We start from the raw sequence: 24,333 nt of genomic DNA, 5'->3' as shown, positions 1-24,333 counted from the left end.
AGCATTGTCTCAGAAATCATAAACCACGTGTTCGGGCGACATCTTATGGCGGCTGCCTGGAATGCCTGAGCCTGGCAATGCAAGATGACGCAATAAGCTAGGCGCCCGCCCTCCACCCGCCTCCGGATGTGTGTCTCCGGTGACAGCCTGGCAAGGGGCCAATCCTACGGCACAGGAACCGGACATGTCTCGCCTTCGGACCTGTGATTGGTGCGAACTGTTGACTGACGGCTCCCAGTCACATGACTCTGCCGAAAAACTCTATAAAAGAGGCTGGATCGCTCGACCCCGCGGGACCCCACCGCCATCTTCCAAGTAGGAAGGAAGAATTTCCCGCGGGACGCCGCTGGATCTCAGGGTGGTGAATATTTTTTCTCTTTCAACTGTTTTCTCTGTTTCTTTCTTTCTTTTACCTCTCTCTCTTTTCCTTGAATATTGAGTTGCCTCATTGTTGGACCTAATAAAGTCAGAGCCAAGTTTGTTGATACCGTGCCTCGGTTGTGCTTTGTCCGAACTCAAGGATCACGAATCTTTAATATTTTGGGTCAGGATTTTTGGGGGTGCTTTACCTACAGGCAGGTTAAGTATACCGGGTGTTCGCATTGAACCAGGCACGCCGCACGTGGGCTGCACTGGAATTATTTATATTTTTTTTGCGGGCCCTGCGCGCGGGCTGTCTGCATTGAACCAGGCATACCGCACGTGGGCTGCACTGGAATTGCTAATTAGGCGGGTCTCTCTCTTGGAAGAGAGATTGTCTGCGTTTTATTTCTAGAGTTGCTCCTTTTTTACTAATTAGGCGGGTCTCTCTCTCTCTCTCTCTCTCTCTCGGGGAGCAGGGGGGGCGGACGGGGACTGTCTGCATTTTATTTCTACATTTGCTTTGGAGGCGGACCTTAAATCCGGAACCCGACAGTTAGGTTTACAATTGGACTCGGTGTCTTAAAGTTCTTTTCCAACTTAAATGATTCTATGATCCTATACTGAATACCTCTCGGAAGTTCTTTGTCTATCAGCATATTGAATCCTCACTTACATGGCATAGCTCTGAGAAATGTCTGCCTTCCCCACAATGTAATTTATTACTCTAGTAGTCAAGAAGTTTCACTGCAACAGTAATGTTCACATTAAGTTGGACATGTTGTTGGGTAAGGACCGTAATGAAGATATTTTTCCAGTGAATAAAATAATCTTAAAACATTCCAGGAATACTAAATATCTATAAACCTAAATATCTATCAATATCTCAATCTATTCTGTCTAAACCAGAAGTATGTCACTCACAACAATATTCACTATAGTTAAAATATGCCTTATGATGGGTGCTAGCGTCACTGCTTCTGACCTCTTCAGAAGTCCTTAAGACGTTTTCTTAAATTAGTAAAATGGATCTTTAAGAGAAAACCAAAACCTGTTCCTTTCTGCCTCACTTAAAACTGTGTGGGTTTGGTTGGTTCTTACATTGCTTTTTTAATGTATAATTCACTAGTTGCTTGGAGCAAACATTTGTTTTCTTGGATCTCATGGAATCTGTGCTGATAACTTTGAGTCTTTTGCCAAAGGAAAAGGCAGCAAGAGCAACTACCACAGAGATAAAGGGCTAGATACTCAGCAGTTTCACATTGTTATTCCTCCTGTGAAATCATTACAGTCGTGCTAATTTACCAAAGCTCATGGTCTGTCAGTCATCTCAAAAATACTTCTTTGTGGGATGACATTTCTCTTGTTGAATCCCAACATCCATAATAATACAATAGGCAATGAAATGGTGCTCAGCTTATTTCTTAAATAAAAATAAAAAGTAGCACTCATCCCTTTTAGAAATAATACCAAGAGTGTAGGACTTAATCTCTTTTACTTAAGTCAGAATCGGATGTGTAGGGCAGAGATTTGGCTGAATTAGCATTGAAAGCAAAAATTTGTAACAATTATTAGGAGGCAGGGAATACCTTTGGTGGCTTCAGTCATATACAAAGTAGTATGGGAAGGACACAGCGACCTTGGCCTATTCCTAACTTTCTTGTTCATAAGATTCATGGATACTATATTGGCTTTAAAGCCTACTCTTTGCTTGCACAAACATTTAGATAGTACCTTTCAGCCTAGAGCTGCCATTCACATCTGTTTTCTTTCAATAAATAACCCTTCTTTTTTATTTACTTTTGGTAATAGTCTTGTTTCTACTTCCTTGCTATATTTGGGTTGTGTTCCGGTTTTGGTTTTGTTTTGTTTTTTTTTTACCTCAACATATAGTTAAATAACAAGGATGAGCATTTCTCACATTGCTATTGGAAAATAACAGTACGGAAGTTTTTAATTTTTCTGAAATCACAGGTGGTGGGTTTTTTTTTGGGAGGGAGCAACACATTACAAAGTCACTCTTGGAATGAGTATCTGGTAAATATTTAATGAAGATTTAGGGTGAAGCTGAATGACGACTTTGGTTGAAATGGGGGAAGATGGTAGGCAACACTTATTTTGTCTTTTATACCTTACACAGGAAAATACTTGGCAGAATTTGACTACAGCTATTGTACTCATATCCTACATAAGGCTAAAGATCTTTCAATGAGCAGAAAATTTCTTTGTCATAATCTCCATGAGAGAGATTGGAATTTGCAAAACAAGGTCTGAGAGAACAGATTACCAAGTGCAATAGGCTGGATCAGTGTGAAGAATGAAGTCGATGTTTTAATTACTAGGGACCAAAATTAGTAACTTGCTTATTTCAGAGCTGTGTTAAAAGAAAAGCAGTAACCATCTCTAGAGACAAAGTAGAACTCAGTTCTTGCAGAGGATTAAAGAAAGCTTGGCATTCTTATCAGCAAGTAAAAGGAAACTTGTAGTAATAACAACAGTAATAATAATAATAGTTGTTATTATTATAACTTTAGCTAAAGTAAATTTCTTTACTTCCTAAAGGGAATGGACACGTTTTTTCTTTAAAAAGGACTAATCTAAAAAGTTAGAAATCCGTCAACAAAAGGATATATGACCAAAGTGGCATGACAATTAAATATTGAATTAATTATATGATCCATCACTGAAACCTTCAAAGAGCTGTAAGTTCTGTAGTCATGTGGTAGGTCTGGAATCCAATACGAAAGGACAGCTGCAATATCCATTGGGAAAATGACTGTTGTCTCTTGTGGGTAAGTTTGCTTACGACTAGCAGTGCACTTTTCCAATGGGCGTATAGAGAAATGCGGATCAAAGTAAGCTCAAGCCAGTTCCTATTGTTGGGAATCTTTGTTGGTCATCTATAAGTCAATAGAGAGAAAGTAGAAGCAGATATTCCTTGTCTAAATTAATTAATTGTCAGTCAGTCTTCATCTGATTCAGTAAATCAGTGTTAAGTAAACTTGATGACTTAAGGATTGCCTGCTCTCATGCATGGTTAGAATGCTGCTGTTTATGCTTCAGCCTTGTACTAGGTAGAAGCTGACTACCATCAAGCAAAAACTGATCAAAGGAAACTTGATTTCTCTTGAGCTAGAACCATCTTAAACATAAAGTGGAATAAGACTTAACAGATTGCAGGTTCCAATTGCTTGTGTTTAAGGTCCAGTGTATTAGATCTACTTCTGAGTACCTTTAAAACATGCTATCTCAATGGCATAAGGATAGGATGATCCATACCACAAGTCTGCAATAACAGAGGCAAGCTCCTCTTACTAATCTCTGATCCCTGTCATTGCAATGGAGGCAAAAGGCTTGTGTCCTTTATGTATGCCAGGACCCTAACAGACCCCCAGGGAGGTTGTTGTTGTAATGCAGTTTCAATATCTGTCTCAGCTGCAATGAATATCTTGTGTGGATGAACTCTAATGGCATTTTGATTTAACTTCAGTGGAGCCACAATGTCATCCACCAAATGTCTCATACACACAGGGTGTGTTATGACTATATTTCAAGGAATAAAATGATACAAGTTCATAACATAAATCATTTCAGGTATGCCCAGACCTAGGTGACCTAACTTCAATGCTTTTGAATATAGTGTTTTAGATAGTGACCTTATCATCATTAAAGAAATAAAGAATAAGAATATGAAGATAATGAGGGCTCGGTTTCTCTACAATAACTTTCCTTACTGTGAAAGACTCGCTTTCTTTTGCTGCAGGAGACACTTATTCATTTGTAACATTTGCTTCTTTCCTATTACACTGTTTAACTAAACATAAAAGTCCAGACCAACGTCATCCTGCTGTGTTTCCATAGCACTATTCAAGACATGACAAAAATATGCCAGGGATCAATTTTACCAACACCTGCCAGCTGCCCAACAACATGAGAAGTAAAATGCATTCATGTTTAAAAACTCACAGAGAAGCTGAAAAGGAAGAAAATACTATCAATTCCCAAATACAAAATAAAGACTTCAATGAAAATGACTACTGACTATCCTATATTAAACTTCTGGCAGTAATATTCTACATATATACAGGGAATGCTCCCTTTTGGGAAAAGTGCAATTTAAAAATATATGTTTAAAGTAGTCTTAGCAATAAATAGCATTTAACTGAGATTCAGGATTAAAAAAAACATGCTAAAAATATATGGCAAAACCTGTCTGATTTATTGATTGGACTCTGGTTTCATATGTTTTTTCTTCTTCCTGGGGATGGATGTGATTAGTTTTTAAATAATATCCCAATAATCTTGTTAAACTGCCTTATAAATCACTAGCTGTTAATTTTCTAGAGTGTTGTTCCAGAGTTAGGGCAACCAGATCACTAAAGGCACAAACAGAGGCAATTTGCATTTGACTTTCAAATCAAACTGACAGGTGAAATCTATATAAAAGATGCTTCACAGATTTAATTGTCACTGAAGAGAAGTCTAGCTGATTTAGACCTTATATTCACAATTAATGAGCCACAGGTTTCTGACTGGTGTTAAATTAGGCCCTGGCTAATTTCACGCTAGTCAAAAATCTGGTGTGAAATTAGCCAGGGTCTAATTTAACATAAGATCTTGCACTGCAGGAGCAATTCATATGCTTCAGTATAACTTGAAAGTGTTACAGTCTCGATCTTATTATAATTTCCTTTCTTTTTTATAAGGTCATATTTTATGAAAGAGCACAGAACCTTGGAGCTCAAGTACATTCCGCTTCTATTTAACTAATAATTTTATTAATGTTTCTTAATGTAGCAAGGAACAATAATATAATGAGAAAGAAGCATATACTCTCCACTTAAAAGAAGGAATATTCAGAGGACAATTACAGTTCGCAGTATAAAAAACACAGCGTTCCTTAAATTTCTTACTCACTTATTTCTGTGGCTGTAATAGTTATGTTATGCCAAGAAGCTGTCTCTCGGTCCAGAGGTTTAGTTGTAATGATTGTTCCATTGTGTTCATTGATGCTGAACAATCTCTTCAAATGTGTTCCATGGACAATAGAATACCTGCACCAAAAAAAGTAAAGAGATTCCCTAATACCGAAATGTTTCATCAGAAGCAAGGACATAGAAACCTATTGTCAGTTGAGAAAACAGAGCGGTGCATATATACATATAAATGTGTGCTGCAACTACTCAGAAATCATGAAAAATGTACACTTATAAACATTTAAAATTCACTGCTGCCAAGATCAAAGCTCTTCTTTTTATAAAACTAAATATGTCTCAGATCTATATTAATGTGAACTGAATCTGAAATGCATTATTCGTTCTTACTTCTAAGTCAGACTCACAGCAGGTGAATGACTTCAGTGAAAAGAAACAGCAGAAGTGCCACTTGTGAAATGAATAACACTAACAGCTAAGTGGAGGTATAATGGCAAATCTATTTTGTCATCATTGCTGACATGCTCTGATGCCAAGGGAATGGGCATTATAAAGAAAGACAGACAACTATCTGTAATGAGGTGTCACCTAGGTAGGGTACAAAATCCTAATGCATGAGATGATTGCAAATGAGTCCAGTGTTCCTGAGTCTTCACTTAAAAGGCTCTGGATGCTATGTCCGTATGCAGACATGCATATGCACATGTACATACATACATACCATTCAAATTGTTAAAAGTCTAACCACTGGTCACAGGCCAGAGAGAGACTGAAAAAGACACCAAAGGTTTTGGTTCAAATGGAAAGGATATTTACAAACAATTTTCATAACATATAAAAAAGATCGTATGTCACAGGTCCTAGTAGAGTGTATTTTGTGGAAATAATTCCTGTTTAAAGAGTTGAAAGGTTCTTACCATTCCAGTTTGGAATTCCCACATGCATTTATTCCCTCTTTTATTGTACCTTTAGTTGTGCTTGACAAAGTCTTTCTGTCTTCTGTTGGCACTTAGGGATCCAGCTCAGATTATGTGCCAGCAGCTGGATGACTCTATAACATGTTATTTATAGTTACATTTTGTCTGTTTTGAAAATCAGTAACAGGATAAATCAAGGAACCAACAGTCAGTGAAAGTTCTTATCATCTGAGCCAAAGATGTGACTTTTCTAAACACCTATATTAGGGATTCACAATTCAATTACTTTGTTTTTTTTAATGTGAGTATTCCTCATCCTCTATATCCAAAGCTTATTTAGGGTTTTCTGACATTAATGTTTTGTTTTGTTTGGGGTTTTTTTGGTAATCTGATTCTTGATAGATAATTTTCAGAAAATCTATGTTGGATATTTTCTAGTTATTTTTTTATTATTAATGTAGTGAGGTTTTGTTGCATGTCTGTGCTTACTTTGTTTATTTGAAAACTGTGGTCAACAATGCAACACAGCTGGTTTTCTGTATTATAGGCAACTGCTGCCTTTTATGATAGAAATGTTTTCAAAATTAGATCCATATGCGTGGCACTTAGCCCAATGAATATATCTTTACTTTAGAAGTGACATGCACTATTTTAAAACAACTCAGTGATGCAATATATGTGTCACTGTTTTGGGACTATGCAGACATATTCACTTTGTAGCAACTTCCATCAAAATATTTCAAACTAAGAAGTCATATATATGCACTGTGTTTAAATGTTTCACAGGAGATGCTGCTGTCATCTCAATAAACCACAAACACACCCTTTTTTTGGATAAAGTAGCACATATATATTTTAATTTATTCTTATTTAATTTAACCTGTGAGTAGTTTACTAAATAACGGTAAATGAATGTAAAATCATAGCAAATGGCCTTGTATTGACTAAACCTCTGAAGCTGTAACTATAGGTAGCTATATATATATCTCTCTCTCTGCTATTAGGAATCTGCTAAGTTAATATACACACCAAAAGTATATATTGTATCTCATCAGATAGAAGTTATTTTCTATCTCATCCATTTGTCCCTGTATCCTAGCTTGTCTAAATTGTACAGTACACAGTGACGTCAAATATCTCAAGAAGATACATTAATTATAAACACTTTGTTAAAGATATAATTACCTGTTTTGTCCCTTAAGAAACAGCAATTATTTTGCAAAATTAAAAGTCTGAGGGACTTTTTTTATATAATATCTCTACGGGGCAGTTGTGGTAGATGTAGGGAATTGGTAAATTTTTGATCATGCTGAGCTGAGCAGATGCCAGTGGAGCTGTTCTGTGTCTCCCTCCCAGCAATGAGTCCATCTCTCCATATCTCCAGAAGTTATTGGGAACAGACTGGAACACCTCCAGGCACTTACAGCTTTGACTGTGGCAGCCTAGCTCTGCTGTTATGCACAGCCTTCTCCAGGTTACTCTTTAAAATATTACCCCATCTCAAAGTGATTGCAAAGATGCATAAACAAAACTCATTTATCTAGATTTTGGGCTAGGGGGTAGGATTTAACCTAGTGTACTGGTTCTGGCTGGGGTAGAGCTAATTCTCTTCATAGTAGCTACTATGGGGCTATGTTTTGGATTGGTGACCAAAACAGCGTTGATAACACAGGGATGTTTTAGTTATTGCTGAGCAGTGCTTACACAGCATCACGGCCTTTTCTGTTTCTCATGCTGTCTCACAAGCAAGTAGGCTGAGGTTGCACAACAAGTTGGGAGGGGACACAGCTGGGACAGCTGAACCCAACTGACCAAAGAGATATCCCATACCATATGACGTCATGCTCAGCAATAAAATTGGGATGGAGTGAAGGCTGGCCAAGGCTGCTGTTGCTCGGGTGCTGGCTGGGTATCGGCTGGCTGGTGGTGAGTAATTGTTTGGGGTTTTTTTTGCATCACTTGTTTTTCTTAGGGTTTTGGTGGGGTGTTTTTTTCCCCCTTTGTTGTTTTCTTCTTTTCTTTTCTTTTCTTTTCTTTTCTTTTCTTTTCTTTTCTTTTCTTTTCTTTTCTTTTCTTTTCTTTTCTTTTCTTTTTTTATTGTTAAACTGTCTTTATCTCAACCCATCAGTTTTTGCACTTTTACCCTTCTGATACTCTCCTGCATCCCACTGGCTGGGGGAGTGAGCGAGCAGCTGTGTGGTCCTTAGCTGCCTACTGGCGTTAAACCACAAGCTTTGGAATAACCTAGGCTATCACAATGAAAGCATGATTAACTGTAATAATGAGCCAAAGTAAGGAACAAAAATAGCCTTTGAGAATCCCAACTACATTTATATTTGAGGCCTGTTCACATTATAAGTTAGATACCTGACTGGGCAGTCATCATCATCTGGATCTCTAGCAGTTACAATGCCCACTAACGAGCCACTCACAGCCGCTTCAGCAATCTTCATCACATAGTTCTCCAAGGTGAAAACTGGAGGTTCATCAGCATCTTCCACATTGATTTTGACAACGGTTTTGTCTTCAAATGGTCCTTCTTTCAGAAAACGATCATCAATGTACCTGTTTACTACTTTTGCTTGAATACCATATCTCCTCTTGCTCTCATAATCCACTCTCTGTTAAGAAAGAAAGTGAGATGTGGAATATTTCTTCCTCCACTTTTGAATTAAATACAGTTCAATAAGTGGTGTGAAAGTAAAGACAAAATAGTGCTACCCTTCTTTTGGAAGTGTTTCAAAAGTAGTTACTTCTAAGATTTCTTTTTTAATGTTAAACACACTTTAAAATTAAACTGTGCTAAACCATTGTTTGCTTTCACATGTAGGCTGTCTTTAGTGTTATAGTTAAACAGTGTAAAAGAAGTCTTCCTGTAGAATGTCAGCCCTAAGGAAAACAACTTCTTCTATTAGTACTTGTGTTTCCAGCATAGGTATAACCTTCGTGAACACTATTCTTTACTCTTACATAAACAATGTGAATCAGTTAATATGTAAAGGTTAAGATGAATGTGTTAAAATTTAGTGTCTAGAGGAAATAAATTCCAGAAGGCAACAATGAGTGTTTAATAAAAATGTAGTTATATTACCAGATAATGATGATTGTCTGTAATTAAAAAAAAGAAATACTAAATAAATACCTTCCTGAATTATAATAAATCCAAATAGAAATAAAAACCACCAAATTTATAGCGTTCAGTTCTTCAGGCTCCTGGATTTCATTAGACTATCAAACTCTATCATCATTTCAGATGATGACCCAGATGACCCAGAAATCTTCCGATTTGGTTCCAAAATACATCATACAGTATCAAAGACTCTTAAATATCTTAATTTCTAAACCGGTGTATTTTGGGGTGTATTTAGTGTCTTTTCAAAGCCATGTCATAACAAAAAGTCCACTGTCTGTCTAATCCTGTAAAACATTCTGGCTTCAGTTAAGTTTAACAGGAGGTGTTGGAAGTGAGGAAATATTGTGTACAATTTATTGATAAAGATTTTACAGATGATGCACAGAAGAGAGAGAACATTTTCTCAATGGGATACACCCTGTTGCACAGTTAGGAATAACATTAAGATACTTTGACTGCAACTATTGTGTTCAGAAGTAATAGGAATGATTCAAAAATTAAATAGAAATAAAAGGATGTTTCTTTTTATCCCCCTAATATCTCCATCAAATCACAAACCCTGAAGAAACAAAAAATAGCAGAATCCAAAGCAATAGGTCCTTTTTAAACATCCGGCTTGCTTCAGGAAATTCTTTCCAGTATTTAGAGATTTTTTAGAAGGTTCCTAAGATCTCACCTTTTTTAATAAGATAATTCCTTCTTGAGTCTCATTGTTAGTAATGATGTCAAAAACATCTGAGCTATCTCCTTCAATGAAATAGTTCATGGCTGCATTCTCCCCTATGTCGCTGTCTTCTGCGAAGACTTTGCCTACAGTAGTGCCCACAGGAGCCTCTTCAGAGATGCTCATATAGTAGAGTCCTAAAGAAGCAAATACTGACACAGTTTAGTGATCTGCCATGGTTAATAGCTGTAGTAGCTATGATGGCCTGAGGCTCTCAGAAAGTCTGGGAAAACCCCCAGCTTTTATTAGAAAAATGGATCTAATCCAGCAATGGATAAATCTTGGGGGCAGGGGATAACAACATTCTCTTCTCTCAGCTTCACTTTAGCAGTAAATAAAGACCTAAGGAGAACCAACAGGGTGAAAAAACAGTAGAGGGCAGCACTTCCCACCTGTATTTCACTAGTTCTTCCTGACAGTGCAGCTAGCAGCTCCCACATCTGCTAGAAACTCCATGGACAGAAAAGGTCACATCATTTGCCAAAAAGTTTACAGTATCTGTCAGCAAAGAATGAAGACGGGAGAAGTCTAGTGGAAGATGTCCCTGACAATGGCAGGAGGGTCGGAACTAGATGATCTTTAAGGTCCCTTCCAACGCAAACTGTGCTATGATTCTATGACTCTAAGGTGAGTGAAAATGGTACTAAATACTCCATTGCCCAGATTTTAGGTTTACATAGGGCAAACTATATGGAAAGCAGTTTAGTAAGACATTTGTCTCCAAAGCCTAGCAATAAAAACAGCAGGCCTGAAGTCTTTTGTAATGCTAGGTTTTCTTTTCCTCTTTGTTTTTGAGATTTTGTGTGGAATTTTTTAAATTTTATTTTTATTTAAATATGTATGCCGAAGTTAAAACACAGACCTCTTCTGAAAAGACCTGTCAGTGAACTTAATAGAGGTACAGTAGATCTAAATTTCCTCAAGACTTCAACTACTGTAATTAACCTATACTCACGCTGTTGAAATTTAGGTGGATTGTCATTAATGTCAGAGAGGTTGATGGTAACAGTGGCTGTTGCTGAAAATGCCCCTGGTTGCCCAACCATATCTTTGGCTTGGATGATGACCAAATACTGATCTTTTGTTTCTCTATCCATTTGGGAAGCCATTCGGATGACCCCTGAAAATGAGAAGTATAATATAATAACATATAATAGTCCCATTTTTTCCCAACACTTGACCATATAGTACGAGTATAAAACACATCATTGGACAGTTACAAATTTACATTTCAGACCGTGCACAGCACTACTGTGTTAATACTGGGAATTAGTACTCATGACAACATCTACACTGTGTGACAGATCCATTCTACATGCTTAGAGTTCTGGGGAGCAGAACACACCATATATCTCCTCTACCATATGTAACCTTCTTTCTTCCCCAGAAATAAGGATTTTGGAGGAATATCACGTATCTGTGGCTTCTCCAACATAGAGATAGGAATGTCACATAATGAGTCATAGAGCTGTTAACCCAGAAGTGTTCCTAGGTCCATTTCACAGAATCACAGAATCACAGAATCACAGAATGTTAGGGATTGGAAGGGACCTCGAAAGATCATCTAGTCCAATCCCCCTGCCGGGGCAGGATTGCCTAGACCATATCACACAGGAATGCGTCCAGGCGGGTTTTGAATGTCTCCAGAGAAGGAGACTCCACAACCTCTCTGGGCAGCCTGTTCCAGTGTTCGGTCACCCTTACCGTAAAGAAGTTTTTCCTCATATTTATGTGGAACCTCCTGTGTTCCAGCTTGCACCCATTGCCCCTTGTCCTGTCAAGGGATGTCACTGAGAAGAGCCTGGCTCCATCCTCATGACACTTGCCCTTTACATATTTATAAACATTAATGAGGTCACCCCTCAGTCTCCTCTTCTCCAAGCTAAAGAGACCCAGCATTTGTTGGATGAGGTACTCAGAATCCAACTCTTTTCCTTAGCAAGATAGTTTGCTAAATAAATTGTTGATTCTCTAGAGAGAAAGAATTTTAGCTTCCTATGAGAGAAAGAATTGATCTTTTTTAGATCTAGAAACTATGCAAAGATGTACAAGTGTAGGGTCGTATCAGTTGATCTTTGTGTTGAAATGAAGAAAGACATTTTTGCTCACATCCATTTTATGTTAGTTTATGAATGTTTTCAATTACAAGATCATTTGTAGTACCTGTCTTTGGCTCCACAGAGAAATAAGGCTGTCCCTGAATGAGACTGTAAAGCAGACGGGCACTATTCCCATAAGAAGGATCATCACCATCTGTAGCTGTTACCTGTGTAACAGAAGTACCTCAAGGAAAAAATAAAACAGATTATGTTTATTTTCTTCTTGTATAAATTGTCTCATAATTACAAAATGTAAACTCTTTAAAAACCTTTTGAAATACCAGTTATATCAGCAAACAGCCCTGAAAATTTACAGGAGCAAATGGCAAATTCTAAAATTTATGATTAAAAAGGGAAAATATTTCCTCAGCAACTGTTCTTGTTGCATTCAAATTTTCAATTCAAATAAAAATAAATAGCGTATGACTTTTCAGCATTATATTTATGTTGCTTAAAATACTATTTCTTATGCCTTTTCCCCTAATTTCTGGTATGTGAATGGAGTACAGGAAATTGTTTCTCCTCCCCTTGTACATTCTTCAAGTATTGTATAGAAGTTTCCCATGGAAAGAAGAAAATACAGATACTTTATCACCAGTAGGCCCATTGGTGATAAAGAAAATAATTATTAGCATGCAAAGCATCCATGTAGGCTCTGATAACATTTTTTATCCTTGAGTCTTTAATGAGCCTGTCCCAGTGTAAGAGTTACGGCAGAATCCCCAGAGCAAAAGAAACAGCAGAATCCATCTGCAGAGCTTGATTTCATCTCTGGCTGGAAGCTGGTTATATCCTAGATACAAGATTGACAGCAATCTCATGGCACCATCAGTGATGATTGTAATTTAAAAGAAAATATTCACAGTAGTATCATTTTGTAAGGTAATAATTATTTTGTCTTTTTTCCTCACCTAGGTTCTGCATAAGAATACAAATATCACTTCTCATGAGGAACGGCGGGAAATCAAGCTACTTTCTAAAACTTTCTGGCACATGTTCACACGGTTGCACCTGCTTACCAATATAGCTGTATAGTTATGCTGGAGGAGAAAAAAAGAAATGATGGAGTGCAAGGAGTTATACCAGAAATACCTTTTTAATGGCAAGCTCAAAGTTGATATTTATCCCCAATAAAACAAATATATTAATTTCTGAGCTTTCTAGCAGTTCAATAGTTCTATTTTTAAACAGAAATGAATAAGACTTTCTCATACAAGGTTACGCTGAATGATATATTTTGATTATTTAAAAAAATACTTTTTACATTTTTTCTCTATTTATTCAGCAGCACTCCAAGTGATTCTATAATGCATGTTATCTTCTCCAAGAGTGCAGGTACAGTAAAATGTTATTAAATGCCACCAACTTTTGGAGTTACATGTCCTTCAAAACATACTTGCAATACCAAACTTCTCATATTTAGGTGTATATTAGGTGTGTGTATAGACATATACATGTATATATATCGCTCCCTATTGCCCTAAAGAAATTTAAAGATAAAATGACAGATTAATATTTAATCAGGGCACATACATGCTTCAGAAATAACAGTATTCTTTAATAAGACTGAAGGGTAAAGGAAATCCTCATCTACCCAACTGTTAACTTCTTATCATCTATGGTTTATGGAAACTGTTCTAAGTAATACAGAAAATTCATCCTCTAAGACAATTTATCATGACGAGAATGCAGTTGCTTTGAAAAAAAAATGGAGTGCTAGCTAGAAAGGGTTCAAGAACTATGAATAATCCAATAGGTACAGTCTGTTATAAATGCCATTTTCTACTAAATAAACCCAAATGCCCACAACCACGTTTAGAAATGGACTTGTTTAGGCACCATATTTAACAAATCAGGAACAAAATCCAACAAATATAGGACTGCAAAGTTATCATAGCAGTTTTTTGCATCTCTCTGTCATTTAAAGGTAGATTTATCTTCTGCACAGTTTCTAACTACTAGAAAGAAATGTTGAATCTAAAACAGCATTTGCTGCTTCTCTAAGCCCCAGCCTACTTTTCTGCTTGCCTGTTGACTTTTCCAGAATATAACAAAAGGCAGAAGCATGGAATTTGCTCAGTTGGGCTCAGCGAGATGCAGCTGGTGGATATAATGGAAAAGTGAGCAGGCAAGGGGCATCTGGTAAAGAGGGAGTCAACCTGGAGGGAAGAAATAACAGATCTCCTGCCTCTCGGGAGGAAAACTGTTTTTAAACTGGGGTGGCAGGAAACCATGTAAAGAGAGGACTATGGTTTCTCACAGTTTTTTAGGAGAAAGATTTTATGATCACTATATATACCTCTACATTTAATATGGACTATGTAATAATAAGAAGAAAAATGTTATCCTGGGTTTAGAATACTTTTTCAGTTTTTAATTTTTCACTGCCATGAAGCCTGTATTTCTTTATACATCTAACCTGCAGCAAACAAAGCAAGCCATTTGCTGAATGGAATCATGTTTACCTAGACATCTGTATTTCAGTGATAGAAATTACAGTGTTAATATTAGGTACTCAAAAACTCAAAAAAACCATTTTTTGTAACTCTGTGGTTGGGAGAAGAATAATTGATCAAATACAAGTAATATCTTTTAAAACAATCAATTAACACATAACCCTCCTCCCAAACAAACAAACAAAACCCCAAAACTCCACCTCTTGACAGCCCAGCCATGACATGATATAATTGACAATCCAATCATGATATAGTTTCAGAACATTTATGTGAAAATGGATATCATGGCAGAGACAAAATAACTGAATAATATGTGGGCTTTCAAACATGCATTTTTGAATATGGGTGTCTATGTGATGTTGATATAAAGTTTAGCCCCAAATATGTGTTTTATGTACACAGTAATGTCTTAAGCTAGATAGTAAACATGCTTACACATTTTTTTTTTTTGCTTTTTATTAGCTTCATTTAAGGCAAACTATATTTTGCTGATTGCTCTATAAGATTTTTTTTTGTCTTCCTGCAGCTTCGGTTTTACCCTTCTTGTGCAAAACATAGTAGTGCCACTTGAATATTGGAGCCCATTTGGTAAACTATAGGGCCCTCATAAGACAAATAGTTATTCATTTTTCTAACTAGAGCTTGAAATCTATGAAAACATTAAGTACTGATATATTATTGCATCTGACTCTTAACTATTCCATCAGATATACTGCATTTGTACAAGTTTAACAACTATGTGGAAGACACTTAATGTGAAATTGTACCAAATGCCTGAGGTAAAACCACAGTCCTGTGTTCTCAGAAGAGAGTCCATTTGCTGACACACATTTCATTTGCTGTGACACTAGCGTATAAAATCCTAATAAAATTTAGTACTGAAGATAAAAGAGAGCTAAGAAAGTAGTAAAATGTATTCTAATTTGTTGACACATTAGTGTATATATATATATAGATATTTGTACCTAACTTTAAGCAAAATTATCTGTACCTATTTTCTGTTTTCCTGTGTTTCTCTGAGGCAAGTGGCCGGCTGTGAATTATTCATTCCTTGCTTTCTTAGATTCAGACAAAATGTTCAGAACCGTGAACTGCTTTCCCAAGTATTGACCACGCTTCCTGAACATGTTTTTTATGAGGAAATTACTAGGACATCCCAGGTCCAGCATCAGTGAGCTGCACTGCTGCTAGAGAGCACTGAAACAGAGCTAAGGCCAAGTCTCTCTATTGCACCATACCATTTAAACTAATTCTGGTTTACATCCCTTATTATACAAGATGATGTTCTGTTTTACTGAGAGAAGAGCACTGATATAATGAACTGTTATGGTACCAATGTTGCAAATTTTAGTTGGTTACTGTTTCTGTCTATTGGGAGGTTAGAAATTTCCTTGTAAGGTTTAGTGCTTTACCCTACCCTTTGAGAAGCAGGGTAAGTGAGCCCAGAAAAGTCCTCATGGTGTGGCTCGGCTGTTTCATTGGAGCTGACCACTGTTAAGGCATATACTATTATATACCACTCCACTTACATTCTATATGTCAGACATACACTAGTATGCCAGAAGTGTAGTAGCATCTACATGGAAGAAGTAGGTGAAAGAACGATCTCTGACATAGCTATGGTATTAGTGCTGGAGAGGTCAAACACAGAAGCAGCAATGTAGAAAATATGTCAAGATCCATAGGACTGACTTAGATTCACATATCATACACTGGATGATTGCAAAACTCTGATTTTACTCTTTCAGGTAGTCCATGTCTGAGAGAGGAGGCACACAGGGATCTTGTTTTATTTTTCACCCATTCTGAGAAATGGGAGGTGGTATTACTCCTGATTTTTTTTCCATTTCATATATTTCTACATTTTTCTGGAATTTTTTATTATTATTTTATAGGAATATCACAAAATAAACTAAGGTTTTTGCAGTCTAATTGATCTTATGCTGAACTGATATGGTATTTTAGGAATTTAAATATATAATAGAAGACACAGGAGATTCAATAAAGACTGCTGAGCCTTTTATTTTTAAGGTATCAGTTTATAGCCAAATCAAGTCAATATAGATTGAAACTTCTCATCTGTCAACTGCTTGTTGATGGTTTCAGGTGAGAAACAGAGGTATACGGGAAAAGATTACTACTGTTGTTTTTGACCATAAGTAGCATCCTACCTAACTTTTTTCTTTTTTTTCCATATAACCGTCATTAAGACAGAAGCTCACCATTAAGACAGGAAAATAAAATAGAAGGCATCCATAAGTCAATGCTTGATATACTTCTGTGAATGGTTACAGGTCTGTGTGAGTATAAATCAAGCCATACTAAATTATTAGCTATTTAAAAAACATTTTTATAAGACACCAAGTGCCTCATAAACAACGTTTTACCACAGAGAAAAAAAAAAAAAGAAAATAAAAAAGAGCGTTGTCAAAGTCCTAAATCTGTATAACCCCAGATAAAGATACGCAGATAAATCTAGACAATAAATTAGGCCCATTACTACTGTGAGCACATGAAAAAAATGCAAAGGTCCTTGACAAGGCACCTATCTTCTCTTCTCCAAACTTGAGTGACTGAGCAAGATGCAAAGGCTAAAAGTACCCTCTGAAAAAGCAACTGATTATGTTAGAAAAAGTTATTTGACCAATAGCTCAGATGCAGAAGTCTTGAGACAAATAAGTCTGCCTGCATGAAAGAAAGTGGCAGTGAAGAAACAGTCATACACTCAAACGTGATTTCCCTGGTAGAAGGTGGTATAAGCAGGATGACTAGGAAATAAATGGATTAAATGGATGTCTTTTGTAGCTATTGCTGGTAGTGATGGTGAGCTACTTCCTGGCAGAATTTAGTATACTAACCCCACTTTTGACTGAACGCCAGTCAAGAATATCCTTTTCTTGCAACTGCTATCCAGGCTGGCAGAAGAAGATAAAGTTTACAGCACCCTGTAAAATATTCACTGAATCTGGCCTAAAAGTTGAATGAGTAAAACTGAATGAAACATAGTTTTTATTACCTTTTGTGATCCCTGATGTTATTACATTAATGACTTCATTAATTCATACTGTTTTAAGTAGCACAATATTTGAATTTATTTTCAGTAATATTTGCAATAGAAACAACCAAAAGAGACAGAGGTACAAATTTAAAAGATTACTGGGATTCTTTCTGTAAGAGTTAAAGAATCCAGTTTTCCTTTGATTTTGAAGATAGCTACTTGGAGATAACAGCATCTATCTATAACATGCTTGTTTATGTCAACTGCCCTCACGCTTTGGATTTTTTAAGGATTTAAATGTATGTGTATACACATTATGTATGCATATGTGTATGTACACATATATGTATATATATACACCTATATTTGTCAGATGTTGACTTTGCTTTGTATTTGTTGTATTAAGTTTCCAGATACCTGACAGATCCTCGTACAGGCCTGTTCAATTGTGTGGAGGTGGGAAAGAAGAGGTACAGGAATTAAGTTGTTCCTCTTGACAGAAAAATTACAATTCATGGGCTTAGAAAATCAGAAGGCAGTCCTTCACTGCACACCATCTAATTCAAATGAAGAGAAGCTGACTGATAAGGAAAGAGGCTTGGCAGTATAAATAGGTACGCATCATACGTGGTTTGAGGGTGGTCATCATACCAGCCCCACACCAGATTAGTACCTTTTCTGTTCTGAAACCATTACTTATAGGAAGGAAACTATCCCTGTCTTTGGGGGGAAATCATGAGTGCCTGTGATGTGAATGTGATTCTTTTCCAATTACAATACAGTATGATTTATACTACACAGAGTATAATAAAGACATATCGTTTAATTATTTAGCAGAATCAGAGTAGACTGAAGGATGCTGTTGAGTACTTTTCAATTCAGCTAAGCTTATATTTATGTCCTTAAAAGAGTCAACTGAGGTCAGAGATCTTCAAAGTTTATGCACATGTTACTTTTCTTTCAGATTGGTAGAAGCCTGAAGAGCTGGCAGGTTGTAACAATAATGGTACACTGAACAATTTTCTAGGGACTAGGGTGGTATACGGATTGAAAAAGTAGTGAAATCTGTCAGCCCCAAATCTCCTTTGCAGTACGAACTGGTTATAGTACTCTGCCTATTTTGAATGGTAATATATTTTTAAAAGTACCAATTTCAAGGCTGAATCACTGAAGGGAAAGGTAACTCTCTATAGTCATTCCAAGCATGTATCCAGATTCTGTAAAAGGACTTGGACACATGTAGATACCTAAATATTTAAAGGCATGGATGTTAAGTAGAGGTATGCACAACCTTCAGTTTAAGCATATACCTTTGCAAATTTCCAAGCTTGTAAAATAGTTTGCTTACTTCTCACTGAAAGGCAGTCTATAAAATACGTTATTAAGATTTTATATCAACATAGCTATCTAGAAAAAAATCAGGAAATAAAGACTTTGGGTCACAGCATGTCATACCTTCAGGTGACATCTCTGGAACAGTGGCCACATAAGGTCCATCCAAGAACTGTGGTTCATGATCATTGACATCTCGAACCTTGATAATAAATTCTGATTCAGGTTCAACAGGAAGCTGAGTGCTCCTGTTAATTGCTTGTGCTCTTAGAGTGTAGAAGGGTTTCTTTTCTCGATCCAGCATTTGTGTCACGTAAATTTTGCCATTTTTTTCATCTATGATAAAAATACTTCCAGCTCCCTCCCCAGTCAAAATGTATTTTAGGTTGCCATCCTGCTTGTCTAAATCTGATTTCAGCTGCAAGAACAAAACAGAAAAATAAGCCACATTTTGGGAGTAACAAAGTTTTGGAACATTCATTTTAGGCTTTGTTTGTTTTCATTCTACAGTGAATCCTGTCACTAGTGAGCTGTCTTGGATACTAATGTTTAAAAGAGGGTATTGTCACATTTTCAACCAGTTATGGCTCGGTTTTAAAGTATTGATATAACCGACATATAAATGCATGGTAAACCTGAAAAAAAAAATGCTTCAGCCACTTCAAAGTAAAGGGAATGTATGTAAGCACCTACTTTAGTTCATTGCTTTATCAGCTCCCATAAACTGCTGAAAACGATGCAAAGGTCATTCAACATTATATGTTTTTTTTATTATTACGAATGACAGGTCTACTTTGTAAGTTTTATATTTTATATAAAGTTTATATATTCTTTTTGTACTCAGCAATACTAAGTGTAAATATGAGAGACAATGGTGGTTTACTTCTGTTGAAATATTAAAGAGGTGAAAAGCCATTCTGTGGTACAAGCCTGTATTATATATTCTGAAACAAATTGATAGACATTTTCCATTTCCTTCCAGGATGATCTGCATCCTCTGTTGTCTTGCTAAGATGAACTTTATGATGATGATTCCTCTGATGAAGCTGAGCCCTGGAGACCATTGTGGTCCAGCTGCATTTGTTCGTGCCAAGAAAATAGTTCTGTTAATGTTAACAATATGTAACAGTACTTTTTAAATAACAATAACTTAATTTCTTAACATGTCAAGCATCTTTAGCTGAATTTTACGGGAACAGCAATTTCCATTGTCTCATTAATCTCTAATTTTTTCTTTATTTATTTTGGGTTTAGAACAAAAGATGTCAAAATCTCTAAGAGCCTGGATAATAATTGAAAAATACAACAAAAAGAAGAGAGTTTTATTCAACCTACTTCTCCTACAAAGCAGCAGGTTTTGCATACAAATAGTATGTCTACCTGTTGACTTCAATAATCTCCCTGTTTTGCTTCGTGCTTGTTAACCTTACAGCTCAGGGTAGGATATGAGGCCACAGAGCGGAAAAGAAGTAACTATGGGGTGTAAAGCACACATTTCCCAATTGGATCTACTCAACATATTTTGTAATAGCTTCTGAAGTTGAAAAAATAATTTTAGCTTTTCTTAGGAACAGTGCCCATGCTTTTTGAAGATTTTCATAATGCATAATTGTCTGCATGCATCAAATGGATAATTTATTCAGCATGTGGCTGGGACACTGCTCTGAGATATGAGGAACAGTTTTGAGTTCCTGCTCTGAGTTCTGTCAGAGTATTTAAGCCCTAAATTATACAGAGTTAATTCCCCTTGCCAGTACAAAAGAGAGAATTTTCAAGGCTAGAGAATTTAGAACCATTTAAAAATGAACAACTTAAAGTCAAACGTTTTCAACTTGAGTAGTTGTGTGTAAGATATGGGACAGGTTCACCCCTTTATGAGTGGTCTGGCCGAAATCATTTTAACACCATCTAAATCGGGCATCTGGCTAAGGGGCACCACAGACTCTTTTTGATACATAAATCTTGGTTTCCTTGTCCTGAACCCCAGAGTATGAGAAAGGTGATGAATACCTAGATCTTTAACCTAAGATGGGGTTCAGATGCGATCACAGAGTGCGTCTAACCCTTAGAGACCGGAAACATGGCTTGGACTGGCTGTTTAGACACAACCTGTGTTGAACCACTTCACTCAGAATCATTTATACACAAAAGACTTTCATGACATTGAATGAGAGGACTCTTACATTTGATAAGAAAGCATACTGAAGGTTCTCAGTTTACCTGTTTTATTAAGCTAGACACAAAACAATAAATGGTCTTTCTGTTGTAAACGAGAGCTGGGATCAAGAATTTATGTACTTGCCCTCATACATCTGCCACTGCAGTGCTGATGGATACATTTCTTTTAAACATGATAGTAGAAAATTATTCTTGAGTCTATGTTAAAGGAAATTTTAAGATTGAGCTCTGAATCTGACTGTGAAAAGAAGTTGATATGGTATAGTGACTTAAAAACAGAGACTGTCTACCTTTGTATTTTCATTGATGCAGTTTCCTTCAGGGCCTTATTTACTAAAAATTTGTGTGTTGATCATAGGCTATGACTTCATTTACTGAAAGCTGAGCATATTCTGCTCAATAAAAAGATGCAAGTAAATATGTCTGATTAGACAATGGTTAGACCGCAATAAATTAACCTTAATCTTCAAGAAAAATTCCCCATAGTTAACCTGTGAGAAATAGAAAGGGAAGATTATGAAGTTTTTCTAAAGCTGTATGAAAATACATGGCATTTGTGAAGTTTCTTTACAAGAAACTGTTTTCTAGCTATGGGAAAAGTAATACTAATTAAAAAATGAGTATGTCTACACTTGTTCTTTCAGAAGTAAGACATTACACTTCCATAGTAGTTACTTTGAAGGGGCTGTGAAAAAGTAATTAATGAATTTTGAGCACTTCACCCTTTGGGCCCAATTAAATTTTAGTGCTAGTTAATTAGCAGTTAAACTTACTTTGGTTCATTCATCTAGAAAGTGCCTTAAAGAAAAGAAAACTAGATCTCAAGATTACAGTTACTTCTAGTGTACAAAAATAAATAATAATAATAAATAATAATAATAATAAATAATAATAATAAGTAGAGAGAGAAAATAGGGGCAGATAAAGCCTCATTAAGACAATTATCTTAAAGCACATTTTTAAAGGAGGGTAAAAAATAATTGCTCTTTGTGTTAAACCTACATTAATCTAATGAACCATGCAGATTCCTGTAGTTTCTCAGTGGTAAAAGGATTTAGTATTAATCTGCTTCATTAAAAATTAATGAGGGGTAAATCAGCTGCTACTTCGTGTAATAGAAAATCATGCTAAATACTGTTTGTAAACTACACTGCACTCAGTATGGCTGCTTTGATGCAGTGCCAAAAATAGCACAAGCAAATTGCCAGATGTTGATAAATGAGTCCTTAACTTTCATTCAGAAGACAGAAAGGAACTTTTCAGCTTGATACCTTCATCTGCTGTGTATGGAACTAGTTTTAGTAACAGAGTGAATGTGGAGTTTCCTTGACAGCAGACCTAGGTGAAGGAAGGTCCTTGGTACTGCCACAACCTCTAGCTCTTGGAGTTCTCTGGCCCTAAGCCAGGTCACAGGAAAGCAGAGATTTTGTGCTGCCTAATTACAGCACCCTGAGCTCCTCTTTCTACCTTTCTTGATATTTCCAGGTCACTGGAGATGCTTGGTCTTCCAAGTTAAGGTAGTAAGCTGCTAATCAGTATGTTAAATCTAACCTTGTACTGTCCTTGAATCATTATCATACCTGTCCAACATACACAGGCACCATTGAAGTCTGCTCCTCAGTCACAAAAAGTGGCTCCCATACCCAGCCACGTTTCACTCTTCGAACTGCTGTGAAAGACTGATCCGTGTTTTGAGCACTGCGGTTCTGTGTGCTTGGAGAGCATGGCCAAAGTTGAACCAGCGTCAGCACGAGAGAGAGCAAAGTGTAGCAATTCATGCTGAACCCTTCTTTCAATCAATTTTCGTCTGTGGAAAAGGAGAAAAAAGAAAAAAACTTCGACAAAACATCATTTTTGTCTTTCCACTTTTATATGTTGATTCTGTGCTAATATAAGAGCTGATTTGCAGTGTTAAAACCTCCTCCTCTCCCTAAAAGCAAAGAGCTGTAACAAAGTCTGTTTCTGATTAAAACAGAGATTTTCTTAGAGACCCTGGTATGAAAGTCAAGTGTTCAACTTTCCTTTATGAATATCCTACACAAGACCTTTCTATGCAAAAAGGAAAATTATCCTTCAATTAAGTCATTTTCCAAATTAAGCTGGGTAATTGTATCACATAGCCTAGGAATAATTTGATTGGAATAATCACAGAATCACAGAATCACAGAATGTTAGGGATTGGAAGGGACCTCGAAAGATCATCTAGTCCAATCCCCCTGCCGGAGCAGGATTGCCTAGATCATATCACACAGGAACGCGTCCAGGCGGGTTTTGAATGTCTCCAGAGAAGGAGACTCCACAACCTCTCTGGGCAGCCTGTTCCAGTGTTCAGTCACCCTCACCGTAAAGAAGTTTTCCTCATATTTATGTGGAACCTCCTGTGTTCCAGCTTGCACCCATTGCCCCTTGTCCTGTCAAGGGATGTCACTGAGAAGAGCCTGGCTCCATCCTCTTGACACTTGCCCTTTACATATTTATAAACATTAATGAGGTCACCCCTCAGTCTCCTCTTCTCTAAGCTAAAGAGAACCAGCTTCCTCAGCCTCTCCTCATAAGGGAGATGTTCCACTCCCTTAATCATCTTCGTGGCTTTGCGCTGGACTCTCTCTAGCAGTTCCCTGTCCTTCTTGAACTGAGGGGCCCAGAACTGGACACAATATTCCAGATGCGGCCTCACCAGGGCAGAGTAGAGGGGGAGGAGAACCTCTCTCGACCTGTTAACCACACCCCTTCTAATACACCCCAGGATGCCATTGGCCTTCTTGGCCACAAGGGCACACTGCTGCCTCATGGTCATCCTGCTGTCCACTAGGACCCCCAGGTCCCTTTCCCCTACGCTGCTCTCCAACAGCTCTGCCCCCAACTTGTACTGGTACATGGGGTTGTTCTTGCCCAGATGCAGGACTCTACACTTGCCCTTGTTATATTTCATTAAATTTCTCCCCGCCCAACTCTCCAGCCTGTCCAGGTCTCTCTGAATGGCTGCGCAGCCTTCCGGCACGTCAGCCACTCCTCCCAGTTTGGTGTCATCAGCGAACTTGCTGACAGTGCACTCTATTCCCTCATCCAAGTCATTAATGAATATATTGAATAGTACTGGTCCCAGTACCGACCCTTGCGGGACTCCGCTAGACACAGACCTCCAACTGGACTCAGTCCCATTGACCACCACTCTCTGGCTTCTTTCCTTCAGCCAGTTCAC

The 24,333-nt window shown here is 37.1% G+C and overlaps 1 protein-coding gene across 1 annotated transcript in view; it reads right to left on the bottom strand.

Annotated features, from left to right (window-relative positions):
- CDH19 (cadherin 19) overlaps nucleotides 1-22,909 on the bottom strand; it is a 44,914-nt gene extending 22,005 nt beyond the window's left edge. Inside the window, exons 1-7 of the mRNA XM_068397259.1 lie at nucleotides 22,712-22,909; nucleotides 19,077-19,371; nucleotides 12,232-12,351; nucleotides 11,024-11,188; nucleotides 10,021-10,205; nucleotides 8,579-8,832; nucleotides 5,278-5,414 (exon numbers count right to left, since the gene is read on the bottom strand). Coding sequence (XP_068253360.1) covers nucleotides 5,278-5,414; nucleotides 8,579-8,832; nucleotides 10,021-10,205; nucleotides 11,024-11,188; nucleotides 12,232-12,351; nucleotides 19,077-19,371; nucleotides 22,712-22,909 — 1,354 coding nt within the window. The remainder of the gene's footprint in view (nucleotides 1-5,277; nucleotides 5,415-8,578; nucleotides 8,833-10,020; nucleotides 10,206-11,023; nucleotides 11,189-12,231; nucleotides 12,352-19,076; nucleotides 19,372-22,711) is intronic.
- Between the last annotated feature and the right edge of the window lie 1,424 nt (nucleotides 22,910-24,333).

The sequence above is a fragment of the Nyctibius grandis genome, chromosome 3 (assembly GCF_013368605.1).
Source record: "Nyctibius grandis isolate bNycGra1 chromosome 3, bNycGra1.pri, whole genome shotgun sequence".
In the NCBI taxonomy this organism is placed as follows: domain Eukaryota; kingdom Metazoa; phylum Chordata; class Aves; order Nyctibiiformes; family Nyctibiidae; genus Nyctibius; species Nyctibius grandis.
The sequence above is the reverse complement of the archived record's forward strand: the minus strand, read 5'-3'. Positions and strand labels throughout refer to the sequence as shown.